Source organism: Symphalangus syndactylus, chromosome 24 (assembly GCF_028878055.3).
Source record: "Symphalangus syndactylus isolate Jambi chromosome 24, NHGRI_mSymSyn1-v2.1_pri, whole genome shotgun sequence".
Lineage (NCBI taxonomy): Eukaryota > Metazoa > Chordata > Mammalia > Primates > Hylobatidae > Symphalangus > Symphalangus syndactylus.
Window position 1 is genome coordinate 62830037 of NC_072446.2, and position 22334 is coordinate 62852370.

At 44.1% G+C, this 22334-nt stretch overlaps 1 protein-coding gene across 1 annotated transcript in view; it reads right to left on the reverse strand.

Annotated features, from left to right (window-relative positions):
* ISM1 (isthmin 1) overlaps positions 1-22334 on the reverse strand; it is a 77913-nt gene that overhangs the window by 16030 nt on the left and 39549 nt on the right. The window contains exons 2-3 of the mRNA XM_055265586.2: positions 14247-14486; positions 5091-5355 (exon numbers count right to left, since the gene is read on the reverse strand). Of these exons, the coding sequence (XP_055121561.1) occupies positions 5091-5355; positions 14247-14486 (505 nt within the window). The remainder of the gene's footprint in view (positions 1-5090; positions 5356-14246; positions 14487-22334) is intronic.

Consider the following 22334-nt stretch of genomic DNA (forward strand, 5'->3'; position numbering starts at 1 on the left):
GCAGCAAAAGCTAACTATTACAAATACCCCATAAAATCCTCCCTCAAATATGCTCTCTAGACAGCTGCCAGGCTCTGAAGCCATCAAGGATTTATTATTGTGTAAGTGGCTTTCTCCACATCTTTATTTTAAATGCTCACAAAGCCATTTGATTTCCAAACATTTTTTTCATATGGGTCCCCCAAAGTTAGGCACAGAACTCGCCATGTGGCTAATTATTTCTATTGAGGCTGGCAATGAAGTGAAACTGCCTCCTAGGAAGAAGTATGTATGTGAGCTCACTCCCCCGAAGCTTTCACAGCACACGGGCCCACATCAATGTCCTGGCAAAGACCCTCCTCTTGGGGATTTCTATTTGTTTAATGTCTTCAAAGAACAGAAAGTGAATTTCTGACAGGGACAAATCATTGAGGGCAGTGCTCCTTTCTGCTATAGTAAAACAAGCCTGTTCTCAGTTGCTCACCTACCAGGGGCCACTGCTCAGAGCAGAAAATGAATGTGAGCAGCTATAATCACAAAGATGACAACGGCAGGAAAAAACAGTTCTGGGAGCATTTATATGGTGCTTTGACAGCCCCGGATGTGACATCAAATAACTCAAGGAGGAAATAAAACTATCCCAAGTGCCGTGGGCTGAGAGCTGGGTTTCAAGGATGCCGCTGGAGTTTTAAAGTAGTCCTTTCTTAGTTTCAGGGCACTAGCATTCTGTGGGCCAGTCATAGTGGTGGGGCAACTGAAGTGACTTGGGTCTTGACTTGGCCACTAGTAAACCTGCACCATTAATCCTAGATGACAGTGTCTACCGATTACTGAGGGCTTGCTTTAACCAGCTGCCCTGTCGATCTACTGATTTAACTCCCACAATAACCCTGTGAGATAGGTGGAAACACCCTCTTTTTATGGACAAGGAGACTGAGGCTCAGAGAGGTTAAGGTACTTGCCTAAGGTCACACAGCTCAAACTTGGCTGAGCTGGAATTAGATCTAAGATCTGTCTGCGCCCACCGTATCCTGCTCCATAGCTTGGTATTCTAGCAGTTTTGATTCTGGCCCAAGTTGCTCTGGCTTTAAGATACCCTCTTACATGGCCATAATTAAACATTATAAAGAAAAACCACTGAAAAAAAATCACTGTGAAATCTATTAAAATAGGGTTATGACCAGTTAGAGAATTTCAAAGAACTGAGTCCTAACCCAAGTAACAATAAGCAGTACCTACGTAATTTCATTATGTGAGCTATTGTAAACAATTCTGGAAAGGTATACTACTATTAGACAAAAAAAATATTTATTTGGAACTCTCCCTTTGCCCTGGATACCCCAAGTATCTACACAGAAGGGATTTAAAATGCAGCATCTCAAACACATACTTTCCACAGTTGAGCTGACTCACAGCATCATCACATCTGTGTTTTCATCATCACAAGTGAGGTCTGTCTTCTGTTGTGTATTTTGTAATTCATTCTACAGATGCCATTGTATCCTACATGTATTTCACCTATGATTTTTAGAAACAATCCTTGTGGACAAATATATAAATTCTTACTAAAAATTCTACCTTCAAAACTCTGAGATCTACCTCCTCCAGAAAGGCCAGCCCCTGGGGCAATTTTAGCCTGTCTCAGATGAGGCTGCACGCCCCCGAGATACAGTGACTTGCACTGCTTTGCTATTGCATGAACCTCTCCTTCCTGGGTGATATGTTCTCTTTCTGTTTCCTCCACAACAGCACCCAATATAGGGATAAATACTTAGAAATTGCTCGAAGTTTCCTGTTGACTGCAATAAAAGTGGGTCTGTGGGATTAAACTCCCAGCACTTTTGGAGGCTGAGGTGGAAGGACTGCTTGAGCCCAGGAATTGGAGGCTTCAGTGAGCTATGATTGCACCACTGCACTTCAGCCTGGGCAACAGGGCAAGACCCCATGTCTTAAAAAAAATTAAATAAATAAAAATAAATAAAACAGCAAGAAAAGGGGAATTCTCAGTTTATCTGATGCTGTATGGAATTCTGGAAAAGATGAATTCCAGAATGTGGGCTATCCTGGGAAGCAATGATCACTCATTCATTCATTCTGCCAAATGCTACTGAGCACCTACAATGGGCGTAGAGTTTTGCTACTCAAAGTGTGGTCGGAGGGCCAGCAGTCTCAGCTTCACCCAGGCTTCTGCCCTTTTCTTATACCTACTGCATTGAAGGTGCATTTTAACAAGCCCCTGGGCCCATTCATGTGCACATGAAAGTCTGAGAAGCACTGCTTTAGAGGTACTGTACAGAACACGACTTTATTTATAAAGTAGCAATCCCAATGTCCAGGCTAACGATGGGCAAGATACTAGGAGGTACTTTGAAATAATACAAGATGGAGCTTCTCCATGGCTCAGGCATGCTATGAGCTCCTGATGTGAGGAGCTCAATGGTACTCTAGGTCTAGGAGGCTGGGGGTGAGGGTGGCTGAGGCAGCCACAGTAACTGCCCCAGGGCAAATTCTAGCCTCAAGATGGAAATAGAGGGAGTGTTCTTAATGCTTATAAATTCAAGCAAACTGTGCTCTGTAAAGGCTTTAGATGAAAAAGTTGTTTCTAGTGGTGGTCTTCAAACTTCAGTGTGCAAGAGAACATCTGGTGACCTTGATTGAAAAAGGAAAGAAACAAAGATGCAAACAACAGATTCCAGGTCTCACTTCTAGACCTTCTCATTCAGGAGATGGAGAACAGTGGCCTTCAACCTGGGGTGAACAATGAAGTCATCCTTGGAGCTTTAAAAGACAATGATGCCTGGGACCCATACTCAGAGATCCCAATTCAACTGGTCTGGGGAGAAGTCTAGGCATCGGGATTTTAAAAAATTCCCCAGGTGAGTATAATAAGCAAACAAGGTGGAGAACTATTCATCTCAAACAGAGGTGCTCAATGCAGCAGAGTGCCTGGAGGGCTTGTTCAAACGGATTTCTGGGTCCTACTCCAGAGTGTCTGACTCAGTAGGTCTGGAGTCAGGCTTGAAACATTTGCATTTCCACGTGATGCTAGTGGTGCTGGTTCTGGGGGCCACACTTTGAGGACTACTGGTATATAGGGAAGGGGTTGCAGCCCAGGATTGGCATTTTTAAATATGCAACTGAATGATTCTGATGCCAGGTATCTGAGCTCTACTCTTAGAAACAACGTTCTGTGTGGGCTGGGCAAACAGGTGAAGCCACAAACGCTGTGCAATCTCAGGCTGGCATCAAGCGGTCCTCTGTGCTTCTCTCATTCAGTGACACTGATCATTTCCTCCCATTCCTATCTTCCAACCTAAGCACTCATTTCTAGATCCTTCTACTGTCCTAAGTGGTGTGCTACTTTTTTTCCCTAGAAAGGCAGAATTGTATAGTGGTCAAGAGGACAGATTCTGGACCCAGACTGCCTGAGGTGAATCTCAGGTCTTAGCCCTCCAGGTTAAATTGCTTAAGTTTTCCAGGCTTTAGTTTTCCCATCTGTAAAGTGCAATATCTGCTTCAGAGAGCTGATTTAATGAAATAATATATGTGAAACACCATGAACGGGGACTAGTGCATGGTAAGTACTATTTAAATGTTGGCTATTATCCCAAGTCCTTCCTCTTGGAAAGCAGATAACTTGACTTCCTTCGGGAAAGGTGAAGGTTTCATGAGCCCTCTGGCTGGAAGGGATGTAGAGTTCTCTTTCAGTTCCCCTAGCATTTGATGTACATTTCTACCATGGCACTATTTTGCTCTGTTGGTTAATTTTCTGCCCTGGTCCACAGATTGGTGAGATCTGTTCTGGGGACAAACTATGCCTTGCTCATTTTTGTACCCAGCATAGTGCTGGACACAACATTTGCTCTTAATAAATGTTGGTTGAACAACCGATGATATGTCAAAAAAATATTTTTGTCTTGCTCTTTTGCAAGTTGCTTAGGATTCTCTATTAATGAGAAGAAATGACTCTCTAATATACAATTGGTCTATCTGTTGAAAAATGGGGATAAAGGTTAGCATGCAAATGGTACAAGACAAGTCATCCTCTTCATATACTGCTCACTCCAAAGTCCACTGATGGTGAAGCCACAAGAAAATCATGATGATGGGTGCATTTGTAAGACATTAAATATTCTTATAACAAACTGCCTGATTCCCCACAAAATCTGGCCAGATGCTTGCTAAAATTGGTTTCCTCTTTTTCTTGGACACACATAGAATACATTTCCCAGCCTCCCTTGCACCAAGGTGGGGCCATGTGACCAGGTCTTCCCAACAGAATTTCAGTAGATCTGATGTGTGTCACCTCCAGGCCGAGGGCCTTATGAGTGTGTGTTCCTTCTCCAGGCTCCCTTTCTTTCCCTGGACACCAGCTGGACACAGAATATCCAGGGGATAACTCTCAGGCCCTAACAGTTGGTGGAACTCCAAAATGGGAGGAGGCTGGATCCCTGAATGACTGAGTGGAGCTGAGTTCTCCTACCCAACTCAAGTGAGAAATGAACTTTTATTCTTTTAACTCACTGAATTTGGAAGGTGTTACCTCACTTATCCTACTCCCAAAACACAGGACACCAGAAGTCCCAACTTGGAGTTTTGAAATTTATTGGAGGAGGGGTTACTTTGAAGACCTGAGACACACACGTTCATGTGGATTCCCAAGGACCACTCCACTGCCAATATCAAACATAACCCAGTTGCCTGGTCAAAGGAAGCAGCTGTACATATCTCTTTTACTACATCGATTTTCAGGATGAATTTTTACAGTAAAAAATCCAAGGAAGTTAATTGGAGAATTTCTTCATTTTTAGAAATAAAACTGAAATTTGAGGGGCAGGGGAGAAAGAAAGAACCCCAAAGATCCTAAAAAAATTATCTCTTAGGATAATTGGTATAGTGATTATGATTTGATTTAAAATTACAATCTTTCCAGAAAAATGTGGCTGCTGGTGCCTCCTTTGGGCTTCTGCAGAACAGAGCCTTTGTGAGGTTTTCCTCACAGAAGACCAAAAGCCACATGCTCTAAGCAGGGTTTTGCCTGGCTCCATGTCCAAGGCATCATCCTCATTTATTCTTCCCACCAATTTTATATTACGAGGTGGTAAACTCACCATATTCTGGCTGATCTTTGGTTTCAAAAGTCCGGTGGCCTGGGGCTGTACGGTCCCACCCCCTGGGGGGGTTGAGGAAGTTGCTGTCGTCTGAGGTACTGTCGTACTTGTAGTCTTGGTCCCCGCTGTTTGCCCTGGCCAAGGACAGGGACCTCTGCCACCAGGCCCGCCAGTCGGGGGATGGGACTGACCAGCTGGGCTTATTCTCCGGATGCTGATCTCTATCTGCTTCAGAGTCAGGACCGTCGACCACCTCTATGGTGACCTGAAGAATTCAGAACAGGCCAGGGTCAATGTGGAGTCAACAGCCTCCAGGCTACGTGACCCTTGGAAGAAAGTCTGAGAGGGCAGAGGGAAATGATGGATGCATCCCTTGTGAAGGAAAGCTGAGATTGCATGGCGATACACAGTGGAAAACCTCCAAGGATGGTCCACAGGAATTCCACGACTAGATGGAACATGGCCTCGGCTTGGGAGGGGAAAATTCATCACTAGAGTCCCTGATTTACTGATGACTAAAAACTTAATAGCTGGAAACAATGACTGTTGGATTGCTGTGGGTTAGGAATTTGAGTAGAGCTGAGCCTGGAGCATTTGTCTCTCCTCCATGTGGTATCGAGAAGCCTTTCACTCAGGAAGTAAACATGTACTATATTTGTTCCTGAAGTGATACCAGAATAATCATATTATAATAAAACATAACATTTATGAACACAAACTCTGCACCAGGCACTATCCTAAATGCTCCACCTGTATTATTTAACTCTTGTAAAGACCTCCCATCTGTGTTTTTGTATGCCACATCTCCCATTGAGAGAGGTGTAGCCCATTTCTCCTCCCTGGAGATCGGCATTAGCCATGTGATTCACTCTGTCCAGCAGAATGGGTAGGAGTGGAATGGTGACAGGTATTAACAGAGGCCTTACAGCTTTCATTTTCATTCTCTTGGAAAGTTCTAACCACTAAGTAAGGAAGCTTAGCCTAGACCACTACATGTGTAGAGACCACGTAAAGAGAGAGGCTGCATGGAGGAGAACCAAGGTCTCTTAGCCCACGTCTAGCTCTGAGGCCTCAGTCATGTGAGTAGGGCCATCATGGATCTTCCAGCCTCAGTTGGGTCACTCTAGCCAACACCATATGGAGCAGAGACAAGCTCTCCCAGCTGAGTCCCAGTCAAATTCCTGACCCACAGCAATCCCGTGGTCATTGTCTCAAACTATTAAGTTTTGAGATGATTGCCAGATAACTTTTACCACCAGGGAAAACTGGTGTACAGAGACATCAACAACTTGCCTAAGGTCACAGGGCTAGTAAGTGGAGGACAAGGGGAGTCTGGTTCTAGAGCCCATGCTCTCCCTAACTTTGCCACACTGTCTCTCAAAAAGTAAGTGACAGAGCTACTGTCTCCTCATGAGACCAAAGAAACAACAAGACCACAGGTGCAGGTGGGGGCTGGTTGCTTCAGGGTGTATAGAGACATAAGTACAAGCTCCTCGAGACCAGGCTTTCCCAGCTATGATTTTCACTCACCCCATGGTTCATCCTAGCCTTCACACTCCTCAACCAACCCTCAGGGTCAGAGCAGATAGTCCTGGAGCCAAAGCTAGAACTTGTTCTCGGATTTATGAAAGTCTCATTTTGAAGTCTGTCACGGGGCTGGAAGAATGAAGCTTCTTGGTTCCAAGAGACAATCAACATAGAGAGACTTGTTTAAAAAACATAATAAAAGACGCGTTGGGTTCCTTTGGCTGTCACATAGCTCTTGCAACACCCCCTGGATGAGTTACGTGCAAATGAATCAGAAACATGCGCTCCAAGTAATCAACCCAAGATGTACTGGGCAGATGCATTTCCAGTTTTGCCCTAACCTGACATCTGATAGAGTTGCTGAGATGCTCTGCCAAATTGCACCAGGGCGTGCCCATCTCTGTGACAAATAGCCCCTTCCTTTTGTGTTAGGAATGGGGAGGTTTGAATTCTGCACACTTCAAAGGATGCTGCCCAGCCAATGGGCCTAGGCTGTGGTTTTGTGGAGTCCGGACACATGGTCAAGAGGGTGACTTTCAACCCCAGAGTCTAGTCAGGCTGCAGCAGGCCAAGTGCACCTTTCTCCTCTGTCACGGGACACCTAGAAGGGCACTGCTAGATTTACCCCATGCCACTACCCTTACTTCAGTCTTGTAGGCACCCTTTGCATATTTGTAAGTAATTGTGGAGCTTTTCAGTAATCCCAAAAGTAAAAAAAAAAGGGGGGGGGGCGGTGGGGAAGAAAAGAAAAGGAATACGTCATACATCTTGTATCATTGCTATTTGCTGGAATGAATGGTTGTGGGATAGTAATGGTAACAGGGACCCACACAGAAGCTCAGAAAGACAAGTGGAGAAGGAGCACACAGCTGGGTAGAGCCGAGCCAAGCTGGGCAGTGACAGGGCGATGCTGAACCTTTGGAGACATAACCTTTCTTCTCTGCAGCCCCATCTCCCTCTGCCTGCAGATGGAACTGAGCTGCAACAATCGTCTGCAAGGCTATTAAGGGTCTTGGAAGGGAGAGGCTGCCAAGAGCCAGGCAAGCCTGCAATTATGGTAATGAAATCAGTCTCTGGATAGGAGATAAGAGGGAATCTGCCCAACACTTTTGGTATTCCATTTGTGTTCAGACTGGAGTCAAAGGAATTGCTTAAACAAAACGTGCCCTGCAATTTCTCCAAGCTGGGAATAAAAACAATTTCATGTTTCAAGCTATTACCGTCAATATGATTTTTTCTTTTCTCCAAACTGCTGCTCAGATCCAAACAAAATAGATTTGTTGCCTGACCAGGCAATGAGTAGCAAAATACAAATTTACTCCACAAGCTATATCGATGACTAAATCTCAACACTTAGAGGTTTATTTTTCCCCTTAATTGCTAGCCACTGCCTCAACTGAATTAAAACAAAAACAAAACACAAAACAAACAAATCTTAGGATCCACCGCACCCTTCCCTACAGTTAACAAAGTGAAAACCTCATGCTGATATCAAAAGAAGAAATCTAATCTTGAGCCTGAGGTTTCGTAGGCATCCAATTAAAAAGACTTAATGAGTGTGATCAATGACTTCTCCAATGGCAGGGGCTCGTTTAATGTTTCCTATTGCTCTCATTCTATTTACATGCTTTTTAGTATCAAAGAATCCATTGATAAAGATGTCTTGAACAATGATCAATGTGATGAACTGTATGTGTGGAGTGAGCACAGATTTCCAAACTGACAAAGTCTCTAGATCTCACCATCCTTTCTCATCCTTAACACATAATTGAAGTGTCTTAGTATATTTTTTTCTTCTGGACTTTTTCACACTCAAGTCATGACGATAAAAGAAAGGGAACCCTTTCAAAAGCCTCAAGTTCAATTTCTGGCACAATCTCCCCAGCTCCAAGAAAGAGAGTCCAAAAGAAGTGCCCATTTCGATAATTCTGTCTTAGGAAACGAGGAAAAGTTCCAATGCACCTCGATCAGCTTTCCTTCTCTTGAAAATTAATACATTGACTAGAAGCAAACTCTTGATTCTTGCTCGGAAATGCACTTCCCATAGGGAAACCCACACCATTCTCAGTCTAGCTGATAATAAACCAATGCCACTGAGAATACAGAGGCCATGCTCTTCAGACTCAGGAAAGCCTTCTTGCTTGTTGGTCCTCTAAGCCTTGTGAGCTGTGGAAACTGGTGGGAGTGGGCAGGTATTTTCCAGAGAGGAAAAGGATTTCCTCAGGAGCACAGAGCATCGAAGGACGTGTCTCCAACGAGGGGTTTAAATCCAGATCATTCTACCCCCTTCTTCCTCGACAATTGCCATGAAAAGAACACAAAATGGACTAGGAAGATATCTAATTCCCTCTTCTCAGAACTGCTGATGCTCTAAGAAGAAGGGTGGCAACCCCAGCTAACTGTAGTTACTGCTTTGAGACTTGCAGCATACCGATCCAGGCATTACTGTCCCTTCTACACAACTTACACCCAATTTCCAGGCACAGAAACTGGCTTGGAGAATTCAAGGTCCCGAGGTAAACAGCAAGGAAGGCATAGTGTTGGTCTCTGAACCAGTTCTTCTGATTCCCAATTATTTTTATATACATCTCCTTTGTCATCTTCATCTCCAATATCATCACCAACCAGCATCTATCAGTTCTGGGAAGCTTATCCTATATTGGGCCCTGTGCTAAGCACTTCATATGATGATCTCATTGCATCCTCACAGATAAGCACACTTATATATAGTATTATACTACATGGCTACTCATAGGTAGTATTGTCATTGCAATTTTATAGACAAGGAAACTGAGGCACAAAGACGTCCAGTAACCCGCATGGGGCTACGGAGGTCAAGTCTGGCTGACTAAATGGTGGTGCTTGATCCCAAAACACAAGTCAATCTGCCTCCATATATTGGCAGCAGTACCCCATGAGAATCTGAGCCGAACAGGCTTGTCTCTATAGGGGCATGGGTCCATGTCTTGGGCAGAGAAATTTCTTGCTTCTTATCCAGCCAGACCTGCCATTCCTCTAAAAGTATTTTAGAGAAAAAGGAGGAGGCAAAATCAAAAGTAGAAGCACGTACAACTGTAACCCTGGCCAACTCATCCGATTGTATCTTGCGGCACTCAAGAGGCCTGTGGCCATGTTAATATGTCTGTGCAAGGGAAAAAAGGCCTTTACATGACTATTTTTAAGTCCCTCTTAACGGGAGAAAAGAAATAAGTATATTGATTGAAATGAATACTAATCTCAACTTGATCCAGAAAAGAGAATGTTTGGTTGTGAATAGCTAGTGTAGTAATGAACCGATGCAGTAAGCCTAATAGTGCATTTATTTCAGAGATTTTTGTCTCTGATATCTGACTATCAGCTGCAGACTGAAAACGCAGCCAAGGATACCAAAATCTAACTTGTTCTGGGGGATTTACTTTCTTTCCTGAATGATTTTTGTTTTCAGTAAAACTCAACCTCTTATATTGTTTTAAATTTCATATGGAGACTCGGTTTAGGAGTCTGAGGCCATTTCTTTCCATTTTGCGCATTTTCTTCCCCTCCTCACTTCCACAGCTTGAAGCCAGTCTTAAAATAGAATTGTCTGATTCACTTGGGACCGAGGCTGCCTGACTTCTGGGAGTTAAAATGCTCTACAGAAGCAGGTGTTGGGGCTTTTAGAAGGATTTCCTATCCTGAAAGTCAAGAGGCCCAGGGGGCACGTGGCCTCTTGCATGGGCTTAGCGATGTCACTTTGGAAAGGTGCAGGCTGTTTCCTTAGCCCTGGAGCGTGGGAAACACTTCCAGAGCCTGAAGGGGTGGGGCAGTGCGGAGGGGAGGGCGGGTATCAAGTTCCCATTCAGCTCCCAGGCTCCAGCTAGGGAGAACCAGATGGGGGCAAAGGCAGGTTGCCAGGGGAAGGGGCAGATGAGGCCAGAAGCCCTGGCAGCGGAAGCTGACCTACTGAAAGGCCCCTCACCTGACTTCACTCTGCTACCCAGGGAGAGGGAATGCTTTGACGGGGCCGGCAGGGACCAGCGGGGCTGTCTGCTGGGCTGAATCGGCCCTGTGTCAAACCAGTGGATTTCAACAAAAGAACAGTGCTCTGAGGAAGGGGTGAGGGCTGCCAACACGGAAACCATCACCTCCTTGTAGAAAGCACCTCATGTTTTAAAGGACCACCAGGGAACTGGTTTACACAAGTGCAGTGGTGCATGGGGCTGCAGCGGCTAGTGCTGTGTGGTGTGTGGGTGTGTTTGTGTGCATGCACACATACACACACACACACACACACCACAATTACACACTGATAGAAGGCTGGGGCTCCCAGGGGTAGCAGTTGTTTTATTCTTTCTTTGAACGTCTTTCTGAGTGACCAATACTAACCTTTTGTGGTCTTCCAGAAACAGAAGGCCAGAAACGTGCACAATTTTATTTTCTTCAGGGCCAAAACGTCATCAGATCAATAAAATGCTGGCCACCCTCCACCCCTCTGTATTGCCCACAGAAAATTAACAGATAGGGATTGTATAGAGCAGAAATAGAATAACTTGACTGGGCAGTAGGCAAAAAGGTATTGTTGGCTTACTCTTTTTGATTTTTTGACTTTGACAATAGCTAGGCTGGAGCTGCATTAATTTTTAATCCATTTAGCCAATAACATTCACATCTGGAGCTATGGTAAACCTTTATTCTTGGGAGTTATGGTGATCTTTGCTGTACAAAGGGTAACTGGGGTTCCCGGCTCTGGGAATCCCAACTGCCTTTCAGCCTTTATGCTATAGCTTTTCCCTAATATTTAAGTAATATTTTAAAAAGACAGGTCAGTTGCAATGACTCATGTCTATAATCCCAGCATTTTGAGAGGCTGAGGCAGGAAAATTACTTGAGGCCAGGAGTTCGAGACCAGCCTGGGCAACATAGTGATGCCTGGTCTCTTCAAACACTGAAAAAGATTAGCTAGGTATGGTGGCTCACACCTGTAGTCCCAGCTACTCAGGAGGCTGAGGTAGCAGGATCACTTGAGCCCAGGAGTTCAAGGCCTCAGCAAGCCATGATTGCACATGATTGCACCACTGCGCCCTAGCCTAGGTGACAAAGAAAGACCTTGTCAAAATAAAATAAAATAAAATAAAATAAAGACCCAAGTGAGGTCTAGGTAGGGAATGGGAATATTCAGACTGATGGATTTATCTAGAAGACAGAAAGGGGATCCCAAAAAGTTCTGTCTGAAATTGGGTTCAAGCACAAAGCAGCCAGTAACTTTCCAATGAAGGAACAGTCCCCGGCAGCCTTCCATTCTCCTGCATCCAGGCTTTAATAATAACAATATAGTAAGTTAGCTAAGCCAGTGAGCATTTCATATATATATATTACTTTACATTAGTAATTCTTAAATCAATTACACTGATATTATAGCTCAGTCCTCAGCATTATGCCCCAAGTGACATTCCCACCTCTGGGAAAAAGTGCTAGCAACAGCAGGCTCCAGATTGTTTTGGGCATGGCCTAAACGCCCTTGGGATGAGAACTGCCTGATTCTGGAACCAGAACATCTATAAACACGTGGATGAGCCATGATAGGAAGCAAGGTTCAGCAACGGTGTGAAGGCAGTGCCTTCTTTGCCAATCTGCACCTATTCCAAGGGGCTCCATTGCTCTTTATCACACCACGTGGCCAGTCCCTGGAGAGGGGCCATTGGAGCCAAAGGCCTGTTTTTCCAGTTTATCAATTAAAACAATACAAGAATCACCAGAACTTTTAACTGGGGCATGTAGTGATTTCTGTGCATGGGTTGTTGAAGAGTGACCTCCACAACATTTGTCACTCTGTACCGTCGATAGAGCCTGTCCAACTTCTTCCCACCTATTGCGATCCACCTCCTTGGGACACAGTGCTTTTCCTCCCCTGTCTTCAGGATCCCTCCAGCACTGTTTTATGTGGTAGCTGGGATCTTCACACAGATCTAATTTATTGGAGGGAACAGGCCTTACATTTTTCAATTTCCTATAATCTAATGCAGCATTTTATATACAGCGGGGGTTGGTATTCTAAGTGTTCTCAGTGAGATTTGCGTGCCCCCATGACACTGGTGTTAAGAGCAAGACAACTCAGATCGACGAAACCTGATCTAAAACTGTATCATGCAGAGGGTGTCAGTCTGCGGAGAGAGAGGCAGTTAATGAAGGATCAATTGGTCTGAGTCCAGGTTCAGGAACTTTCTGCTATGTAAGCAAATTGGCATCTGGTCCAGAGAGGAAAAAGTACAGAAAATGTGCCCCTATACAAATAGAAAGAATTGGAAGCAAAGCTTACAAGTATGGGCTGGCTGTGGTGGCTCATACTTGTAATCCCAGCACTTTGTCAGGCTGAGGCAGAAGGATCGCTTGAGCCCAGGAGTTTGAGCCCAGCCTGGGCAATATGGCAAAACCCTGTTTCTACAAAAAATTAAAAAATGAGCTGGATGTGGGGGGCACACATTTGAAGTTCCAGCTACTTGGGAGGCTGAGGTGGGAGGATTGCTTGAGCCTGGGAGGTAGGGGCTGCAGTAAGCTATGATTGTGCCATTGTATGCTAGCCTGGGTGACTGAGTGAGGCCATCTTTAAAAAAGTACGGAAGCAGGCATATGAGGACGAGAGCTGGATAGGGGCTGGGTTGCCCGGGGGATGAGCCTCTCTCAGCCATCATGGGGACCATCTTTGGGAGGAAACAGAGAAAGGTACAAACAACATTCAAAATTAGGAGTTTGTCTCTGAATGTGCGTTGGGAGTCTGGGAGCCTGGATTTGAGCCCTCCAACTACTATTTACTGCTATGTGACTTTGGTTAAACCAAACAGTAACTTCCTATCTGGTGCATTATTGATAGTATTAGAAAAATGACATGGGCTTTGTCTCTTTCATGAGGGTGTTGGGAGGGTCAAATCAGATCAACATTTGCTTTGTAAAGTATACTGAGCTATTTCAGTGTAGATGAGAGTTACTATATTTAACCCCAGTCATCCTTTCTCTAACCTCCCATTTCCCACTGCTTCATCAGACCCCAACTTAGTGGAAGATAGTCATCTCTCCCCTAGGAACTCCTGTTCTCAACTTCCTTCCTCTTATTGTTCTGTAAGCCATGTATACTTTAGAGTAACGGAAGCTTGTCTCTTTATGAAGGAATTTCTGGTGTCCAAGGCAAGTTTAGAGGGGCATTAAGAGAAAGAGCTTTCCTGAGTGCTTTGAAATCATATTTGAAAACACGTGCCCAATCTGTTCACAGGTCAGATTGGCCTTTTCCTATAACTGCCACATTTCATCAATTTTGTTTTGTTTTGTTTTTATATTTCAGACTGTTTTGTTTTGTTTTGCTTTTATATTTCACTGTCTCTTAAATTAGTATGTATATTGTAATCCTTGGTGTGTCATACTTTAATTGGTAGTGCTTTCTTCTTTTGAGTGGTTCACAAAATCATTGTGCATCTCACAATCAAGGGTGTCGCTTAATGAAAAGCAGCACTGTTCTTATGGAGATAACATGATCTTAAGCAGGAATCATTAAGGGGTTAAGAAGAAAAGTGAGGTAAGGCAGCAGTGTCCACTGGAATCATCAGAAAACAAAAGATGGACTGTTTTGTTATCTCCCACCTTCCAGGTGCCAAGAATTACCTGGATATTTGGATTCTGCCCATTGATATCAGCTTTGGAAAGATCTGGAAAGTTTGGTAGATCAAGGAGAAAGGATCTGGGGCCATCTCTTTGCAATGAAGGGTGCCCCATCTCTTGTCGGAATCGCGGTCTGGGGAAGGGTTGGTGTGCAGCCTGGTGGTCCAGATGCTCCCCTGGTGCTTCTTTGGAGAGAGAAAAGCTGGTTTCTGATGTGGTGTCACTTCCCACGTTGAGGTTATTCTAAAACAAACAAACAAGGAAACAAACACCTGTTAAGGAGACACATGATTAAAAAATGTCACCCTTAACAGTCCATTATATTCAGGAGCAAGGTCAATTCCAGTGGCTGAAATTAAGCCAGTAGGGCATTCCAAACTTGTTTTGCAAACCCATGGTTTAGTTTCTTCATGTTTTAAAAGCCACATCATCAGAAAACTTCTAGCCTGCTACTTGGGAATTTTCTGAGGGTTAATGAGTTATGGGCTATTTATTAAGCTTCAAAGTACTTTAAAAATGAAAACACTATTTTGAGGGAGAATAGGTGCTCATTTAGAGCTGGAACCAAATTATGTTTCTCTTTTCACAGCTTCAACTGATTAACCACATTGGCTTTAGTTATAGCTCTAGTGTCCAGAGTTGGTTTCTTTTGTGTAGGCTATGGAGCGAAAGATCTGACCAAGCTGGATAAAGTTCTTGGGCCATATTATTGATTACATACATTCATCCATTTGTCTGTCCATTTGTTCATCAAGCCATCCATACATCCACTCACATATCCATCTATCCATCATCCATCCACCCATCCATCCATCTATCCATCCATCCATCCATCCATCCATCCATCCATCCATCCATCCATCTATCCATCTATCCATCCATCCTTCCACCCACACATCCATCCATCCAATCAACAAATGCCAACCATGCTAGGCACAGGAGATACAGCAATAAACAGGATAGACATGAGACCTATTATTTTGAAATGTAAAACTAGGTGAGGTAAATAAACAATAAATCCATAGATAAATAAATTAGATCAGATCAGAGAACGGTGACTACCAAGAAGAAAAGAAGATGATGGAGAGTGGCTGGGGAAAACCTTAGATAGGTGGTCAGGGAGAACCCCTCAGGGAAGGTGACACTTGAGGCAAGATCTGAACAAGAGAAGGTGGCACCCTGCGATAATCTGGGGGAAGGACATTTTAGCAAAGGGAACAGCAAAGGAAGCACTCAAGTCCAGGATGGAAATGAGCTTGGCTGGTTTGAGAAACAGAATGGCCAGCGAAGCTGTTGTAGAGAGAAGGAGGGAAGAACCATAAGTGATGAGGATGAAGAGACGGGAATAGCCAAAGAAAAAGTCATGAAAAGGCATTCTGAAATCTAGTGGTTTTATACTGAAAAGTACAAGCCCACTGTTTTTCCCAGCTGTGAAAAATGTCTCCATTTCTTTATCACTATGGGGAAATTTCTCTAGTGATTGAGAAGTTACTGGACTCCTTTTCCAAACCAGCCTTTCTTTTTCTCCCCCTCTCCTCTCACAGAAGATTTACTCCAGCCTTCAGGGATAGCATTTTCATGTTTACTGGTGGAGAGAGACAAGGAGATAGAATTTCACCAGGCTTTGGGTCAGTGGTAATGTTCTTGTTATTCTTGGGCATGTTTTGGGGTTTGGGAGTGTATATTTCAGCACACTGTCTCCACACGCCCCCTCTGCCCCCCACCACAGTGCCTCTGACCCAGCCAAAGGGTTACATCTGGTATAAAAACACTCATGACTCTGAGCACCCAAGGTCAAGAGCACTGAGGCTGAAACCCACTAGCAGATACATATCTTCTTGGAGAGCTAACCTTAGGGAAGGGATTATTATTTTTACTTTTATTTATGTGTCATTTTTTAGAGACAGGGTCTTGCTCTGTTGTCCAGGCTGGAGTGCAGTGGCACAATTGAGCTCACTGCAACCTCAGACTCCTGGGCTCAAGCAATCCTCCCGCCTCAGCCTCCTGAGTAGCTGAGATTACAGGAACATTCCACCATGCTCAGCTGCGAATGGATTTTTATGTATCTGTTTAAATAGGAATGGGGCTCAGGAACAAACTCACTGGTGCAGAGACTGCCTCTGAATGTTCGAAGAAGCCAAGGGGAGGGTGGAGATAGAGACCTTGTCTGTCACCTCTTTAAAACATGCAGTGACAGGGGAAAGCTGGCTGCTCTGCAGCATGTTTTTGCTCGCCTTTCCGCAGCTCAGAAGATGTGGCCGGGGGCAGTGTCTTTGTTCACCTTTCCAGCCATCTCTCTGCCATGGTTTTCATCTCCTGGCACATCCTGGTAGAGGGAGTTGCCCTGACATTTTGAGACATTACTCAATGCAGCAGAGGCCAAATGTATTATTGTTTGAACATAGCACGGGGAGAGAGAGAGAGAAAGAGAGAGAGAGACAGAAAGAAAGAAGAAGAAAAAGAAGAAGAAGAAGAAGGAGAAGAAGAAGAAGGAGAAGGAGAAGGGGAAGAAGAAGAAGAAAGGAGGAGGAGGAGGAGAAGAGGAGAAAAGAGAAGAGAAGGAAGAGAAGAGAGAAAGAGAAGGAGCGAGAGAGAAGAGAAGTGAAGTGAAGAGAGGAGAAGAGAAAGAATAGAAGAGAGACAAGGAGTGAGAGAGAAAAGAAGAGGGGTGAAGAGAAGAGGAGAGGAGAGGAGAGGAGAGAAGAGAAGAAGAGAAGAGAAGAGAAGAGAAGAGAAGAGAAGAGAAGAGAAGGGAGGAGAGAGAGCATGCTATCTTTTCTCAACATAAGATTTCTCTATGACATACCAAAGGGGAGATAGCTGAATGCATTTGTTCCCTTGTTTTTTTCCCTTAATCTCCAACCCTAAACTTCTCCAACAACACTAGGGAGGACAGTTAGACTGTCATGGAGAATTTCTTGTGCAGGATTTAGGATTACAAATCTTGGAAGGGGCCCAGATTTTGCTTCCCAATTGCTTTAGTACTTCTTGTACATCAAGCCCTAACTTCATAGCCACAATGGAGGTATACTGTTTAATTAGATTAAAAATGAGGCTCTCTTTCCTTTCCCCTGTGAATGGAGTACTCTTCCTACTATGAACACTTACATTTTAGAAGAAGTAGAAAATGTGTTTTTGCTACTCTTTAGCATTTTGCCTAGATGTCTGAAAAAACAAGGACTAAGTCTGATTGATTGATTGATTGATGTGACTCTTGAATTTTTCCTGGTAGGAAATTCACCACCACAGAGTGCTTCTGGCTTAGCCCCAGACCAAGCAAACCCCTTAAACTCTCTAGGGCTCAAGGACCTTGCATGTAAAGCAGATTAGATAATAAGAAGAGCCCTGTACCCTCCCCGCAGGATTAGTCAAGATACTTGGGTTGGGTTGTGTCTACACATGGAAAGAGAAGCGTCGCATTAAGGTCACTGGCTGGGCAGTTTAGGCCACAAGTACCTCTGCCGGGAATAGTCAGACAACTGGGGCTGAAGTATGTTTTGGCTTCAGTTATGCACACAATTGTGGCATTTCTCCATCTCTCCGAACCGCCCTGCCCCCCAGACACAGGCTTCGTGTTTGTAAAGTATTTGGAAGATGGGAAGTAATAAAGAAATGCTGATCACAGTCTCTGAACATCTGAGTTACTCTTGCACCTCTTCTAAAACATATTTAACTGGACACCTTGCCTCCTTGCAATGGCATGCCCCTAAGCTGTTAAGAAATTGGAAATCCTAGTATAGGGGAAGTGTGGCTAAGGATGGCTCATATAGAATGAAACCCTGTTTTATTCAATCAATAACAAGATTTGAGAGTAGCCATTATTTTAGTCATCTAGACTTTAAATCTAGGGTAGGAGACAACAGACAGAATATCCTAGTAATGCAGAAGAAAACCTTTCTTCATCTCTTCTCAAAGGGACTTACTGCACATCCTCCTTGCAGAGCCCCCCTTGGAGGTCCTGGTTGAGGACATCAGTCCAGCTATCACCAAGTTCACTCACTGAGTATTCCACTTGAATTATTCTAGCAGAGTAAAGATTTTCAAGAGGGGTGGATCTCAAGGTTAAAAGTAAAATATTTTGTGTTTTATTCAGGCAAGCAAACATTCTTCTCTGAAAATGATACCTTAGGAAAGTCTGGGAATTTAAGGAAAGCATCATGACCATTCTTTCCAAAATGCCATTGAATTCATTCTGCCCCAGTTAAAGTGATACAACGGGGCCTGCTCAGTTTGGGAAAATACTGCTTTACCCACAACCTGTCTTTGAGTTGAACATCAATCTATGAGTTAACGTTGACACTGAGTTAACATTGAGTTAACTATGAGTTAACATTGACAATGCTGCAGCACCAGCAGCAATGTTTCCTCTTGTGACTATAATTTCAGAGCTGTGACTACCAATGAGAAGGAAAACAGAAGAAATGCAGCTATTAAATGGCTTATGCACATGAACTCTTCAATTGCTGAGGCAGGTGATCTTCATTGGTCAAATTATTTAGCTACTGCTTGGTGCCCCTCTCCTATTATTTTAGAACTTATCTAAAACAGGAATAGTAATAAAAATATCCTGTTCTTACAGCCTAGCATTTTGCCTTATATGGCAGTACTGCGGCAGACATTGCAATTGCCTGCCCAATGTCTAGTCCCCTCTTTTTCTTACTGGGTGTTTGTTTCAGGTGGCTGTGGACCTGGCAAAAACTATATTTCCCAGCATCCACTGCATCTGGGTGTGACCATATGACACAATTCTGCCCCATGAGGAGTAAGTGGAAGGTTCTGGACAGAACTGCTGAAAAGGAGTTTTCAGATTCGGTTTTGCCATTTGCCTTTCTCTCTTCCACTTTGTCCTGCCTGAAATGAGGAAACAGGGCTTGATGTGAAATGAGGCAGCTGGCAGACCTGAGGATAGAGGCTGTAGTCTAAGCGTGGCTGACTGGACAGATGGTGGGCTTAGGTCCCTGATAGCATTATGGAGCTATCACGCTGGTCCTGGAATGGTGACCTCCATATGTCTTTTACTGTTATCGTTAATCTTAATGTTAACATTGACAATGCTGCAGTACCAGTAGCAATGTGCCCTCTTGGGATTTTAATTTTTGAGTTGTGATGACCAAGAAAATTCTAAAGGTTTTGCCATTGAAAGTAATGGCAAAAACCGCCATTACTTTTGCACCAACCAAATACTATCACAATTGCAAGAGGTTTTTCCTCACCAAAAGGAACCAGCATTCCTTGGACAAATGGATTGAGTGCAGAGCTTGGTTGGGGAAGGCACAGATGAATTTGGGATACTTTCCTGCAACAAGAAGCAAGGAAGCTTTCAGTGATTAACAGGGTACTCTTGAAAGAACACAGGAGCCAGCTTGACAGGCCCCCGTTGCTCACAGATCAGAGAATTTGGACAAAAAAAAAAAAAGAGATTGTACTTGACTGATGTACACTGAATCTATCAAAATCCATAAAGATACTTATGAAGGAGAGAAATCCAGAAAAACTACTGTTACCATTTGAGGTAGGTATTATAAAACTCCTTCCTTTGCAAATTGATATTAAAAAGAAAGAAAGGTTTTCAGAGGAAGCAATGTTTGAACTGAAATAAAAAAGGCTTGTAAACATGCAGTAGATGCATCAGGTTAAGAGAACAGGGAGCTGGGGAGGGGTCCAGGAGCTTTGCAATCTTGGTGAAGGAGTCTCTCCGGTCTGACAGAGCTGTGGTTTATAGATCCAAAGGGTTTCAGAGCTGAAATGCGGTGAGAGTAACGATCAGAGACACCTGCTGTTTTCATATGAAATAACGGAGTCAAATATTATACACATCGGGCCCAATGCACAGTCTCAGCCTACCAGCCTTTGGTCTGACAGCCTTCTATCACACTGCACTGTGACTTGTCCACTAGGCTACCACTTCCCTGGTAGCATCCTCTGGGGCACTTGGAGGTTTGCTGAAGATACATGGTGCTGGGATCTCACCCCTCCTTCCTCATTCTCATCAGCTGGCCCTGGATGTCTTTGGGAAAGCTCTGCTGAGATGAATCGAGAAAAGAAAACCTCTCATCTTTAGGCTGGGTGCAGTTTTTCTCAGTTGACAAATCCACACGTTTTAATCACTTGTGTCCTTTATACTGAGTACATCCTGGTCCAACACCAAGAATGCCCAATCACTGCCTCCAGCCACTGCATAGCTGGCGTTGCTCATCGTGGCTGTGTTTGTGACCAAGGTGGATGGATGGCCATAGCCACATCTAGGGTCAGAGTGGTCAGAATGGCCAGAGTCCCCTAGCTGGTCATTTGACATCGGCAGATGAATACAAAAGAGAGGGAGTAAGGTTTTTTGGACAACCAAGCCACAGGGCAAATTAGGATGAGCACTCCAACAGGAGGAAGACAAAGCTATGGAAATGGGCGATGCATCCTCTTTTGGAAAAAATGGGCTAAGCATCATTGTCCCAGTCTGCAAATAGCCACCTGCCCTATTCTGCAAACACCAACCAAGGACTGGAATCTGAAGAACAGGGTTGATTTCACCACTTTCAGAACCTCCAGAAGAGGCACAAATCAGTAACAAATTGTGGCTGTCTAGGAAAGTTTAGTACCTTTTCTCTTTAAGGCAAAAACTGGTAACTATTCCCCAGATTAACATAACCAGGCAGACTTCTTGGAGGCAGACTGGCTGGCAAATTTCTGAAAGGCAAAGAACAGGCCCCATCTTCAGTCTCCAAACTCCCTCCTCCCTCCTCCAGTTTCACAAGCTCAGGGGGCAACCAATAAGTACTAGCTGATGATAATGATGGCTAAAGTTATCACTGGGTAACGAGGGCCTAGTTAGATTTTGTTTTAATTAGGCTCAGGCTACAGGCCTCATTACCCCTAATGTGGCTTTTATGTGGGATTCTAAAGAAAAAAAAAAAAAACCCTAGGAATCTTCTACTGAAGATATTAAAGAAGATATTATTAGCAATGCATTTGGTCTCATAGACTTTGAACAACAAACAACAGAGATTATAATTAATGTCACTACAGCCTCTCTCCTTAAAACAAACTAACAATATAGTTAATTAGCAATATGTCCTCATTTGGGGCTGGACATCTGCATATTATTATCGACAATGCTTGTTTCCTTTTTCCAGATGAAAGGAAGCCAAACTGCACCCAGGCCCATGGCTGTGCGCCTTCCACATTCAAACACTCCATTTTCTTCTACCCACGATAAACACACTGGGGGCTTTATCTGTGCCGAGCATCGATTTTGTCTGGAACACTCCCACACATCTAAAAATAAGTTCAAGAATGCCACTAGTGGTATTTCAAAGGGAAGAGCAAAAGTTTTGGCGTTTGAAGAGAAAAAAGAAAATGGCACACTGATTAACATGATTGAGGAGCAAGCACTCCTAAGATGAGAAAACCAGGAGAATGAATAAAGTGAGTTTTAGACCATAAAATCGGCTTTCTAGAAGGGGCACACTTGTTCTTAGTGCTCAGGAAGATGGATGGAGACCACGATCCTAGGAGTGGAAGCAGGGGGTGCTGCGGGCTTGTTGGACTTATTCTGAGAAGTGTTGGAAAGGGGCAGCCAGGATGCACTGGGGAAAAACTGCACTGCGAAGACACAGATAACAAGGTTGACCAGCTGCTGCTCTCATGAAGCCTGTGTGTGATGGCAATCATTCCCCTTCAGGCAGCAGAACAGAGCAAATGTCAATGGCCGTATTTTATAGCAAGCATGACAATGCAATGCCCCTTTAGGAACTATTCCCGGCAGAGGGGAAATGGCCATACGTATGCTTCAATCTTTGCTGGGGACTCTGACGACAGCCCTGAGAGCCAGTGACACAGGCACATCATGGCTCAAGAATTCAGGAGGGTCTCAGTCCTGGTTTGGGAATGGAGCCTGCTGTCGAGGTCTGACTAATAGCTGAGGAATCCCTAGTTATGGTGGCAGAATGCATCATAACGATGTTTACTTTAGAGCTTGGCAGTGACCTCATTTATTATCTCAGGCTTTAGAAGAAATGAAGAATGGGCAACTCTTTGCATTTGGGTAGGGAGCTGGCTTTGAGGTGGAGGGGCCACCCATCCCTGTGTATCTCTCCT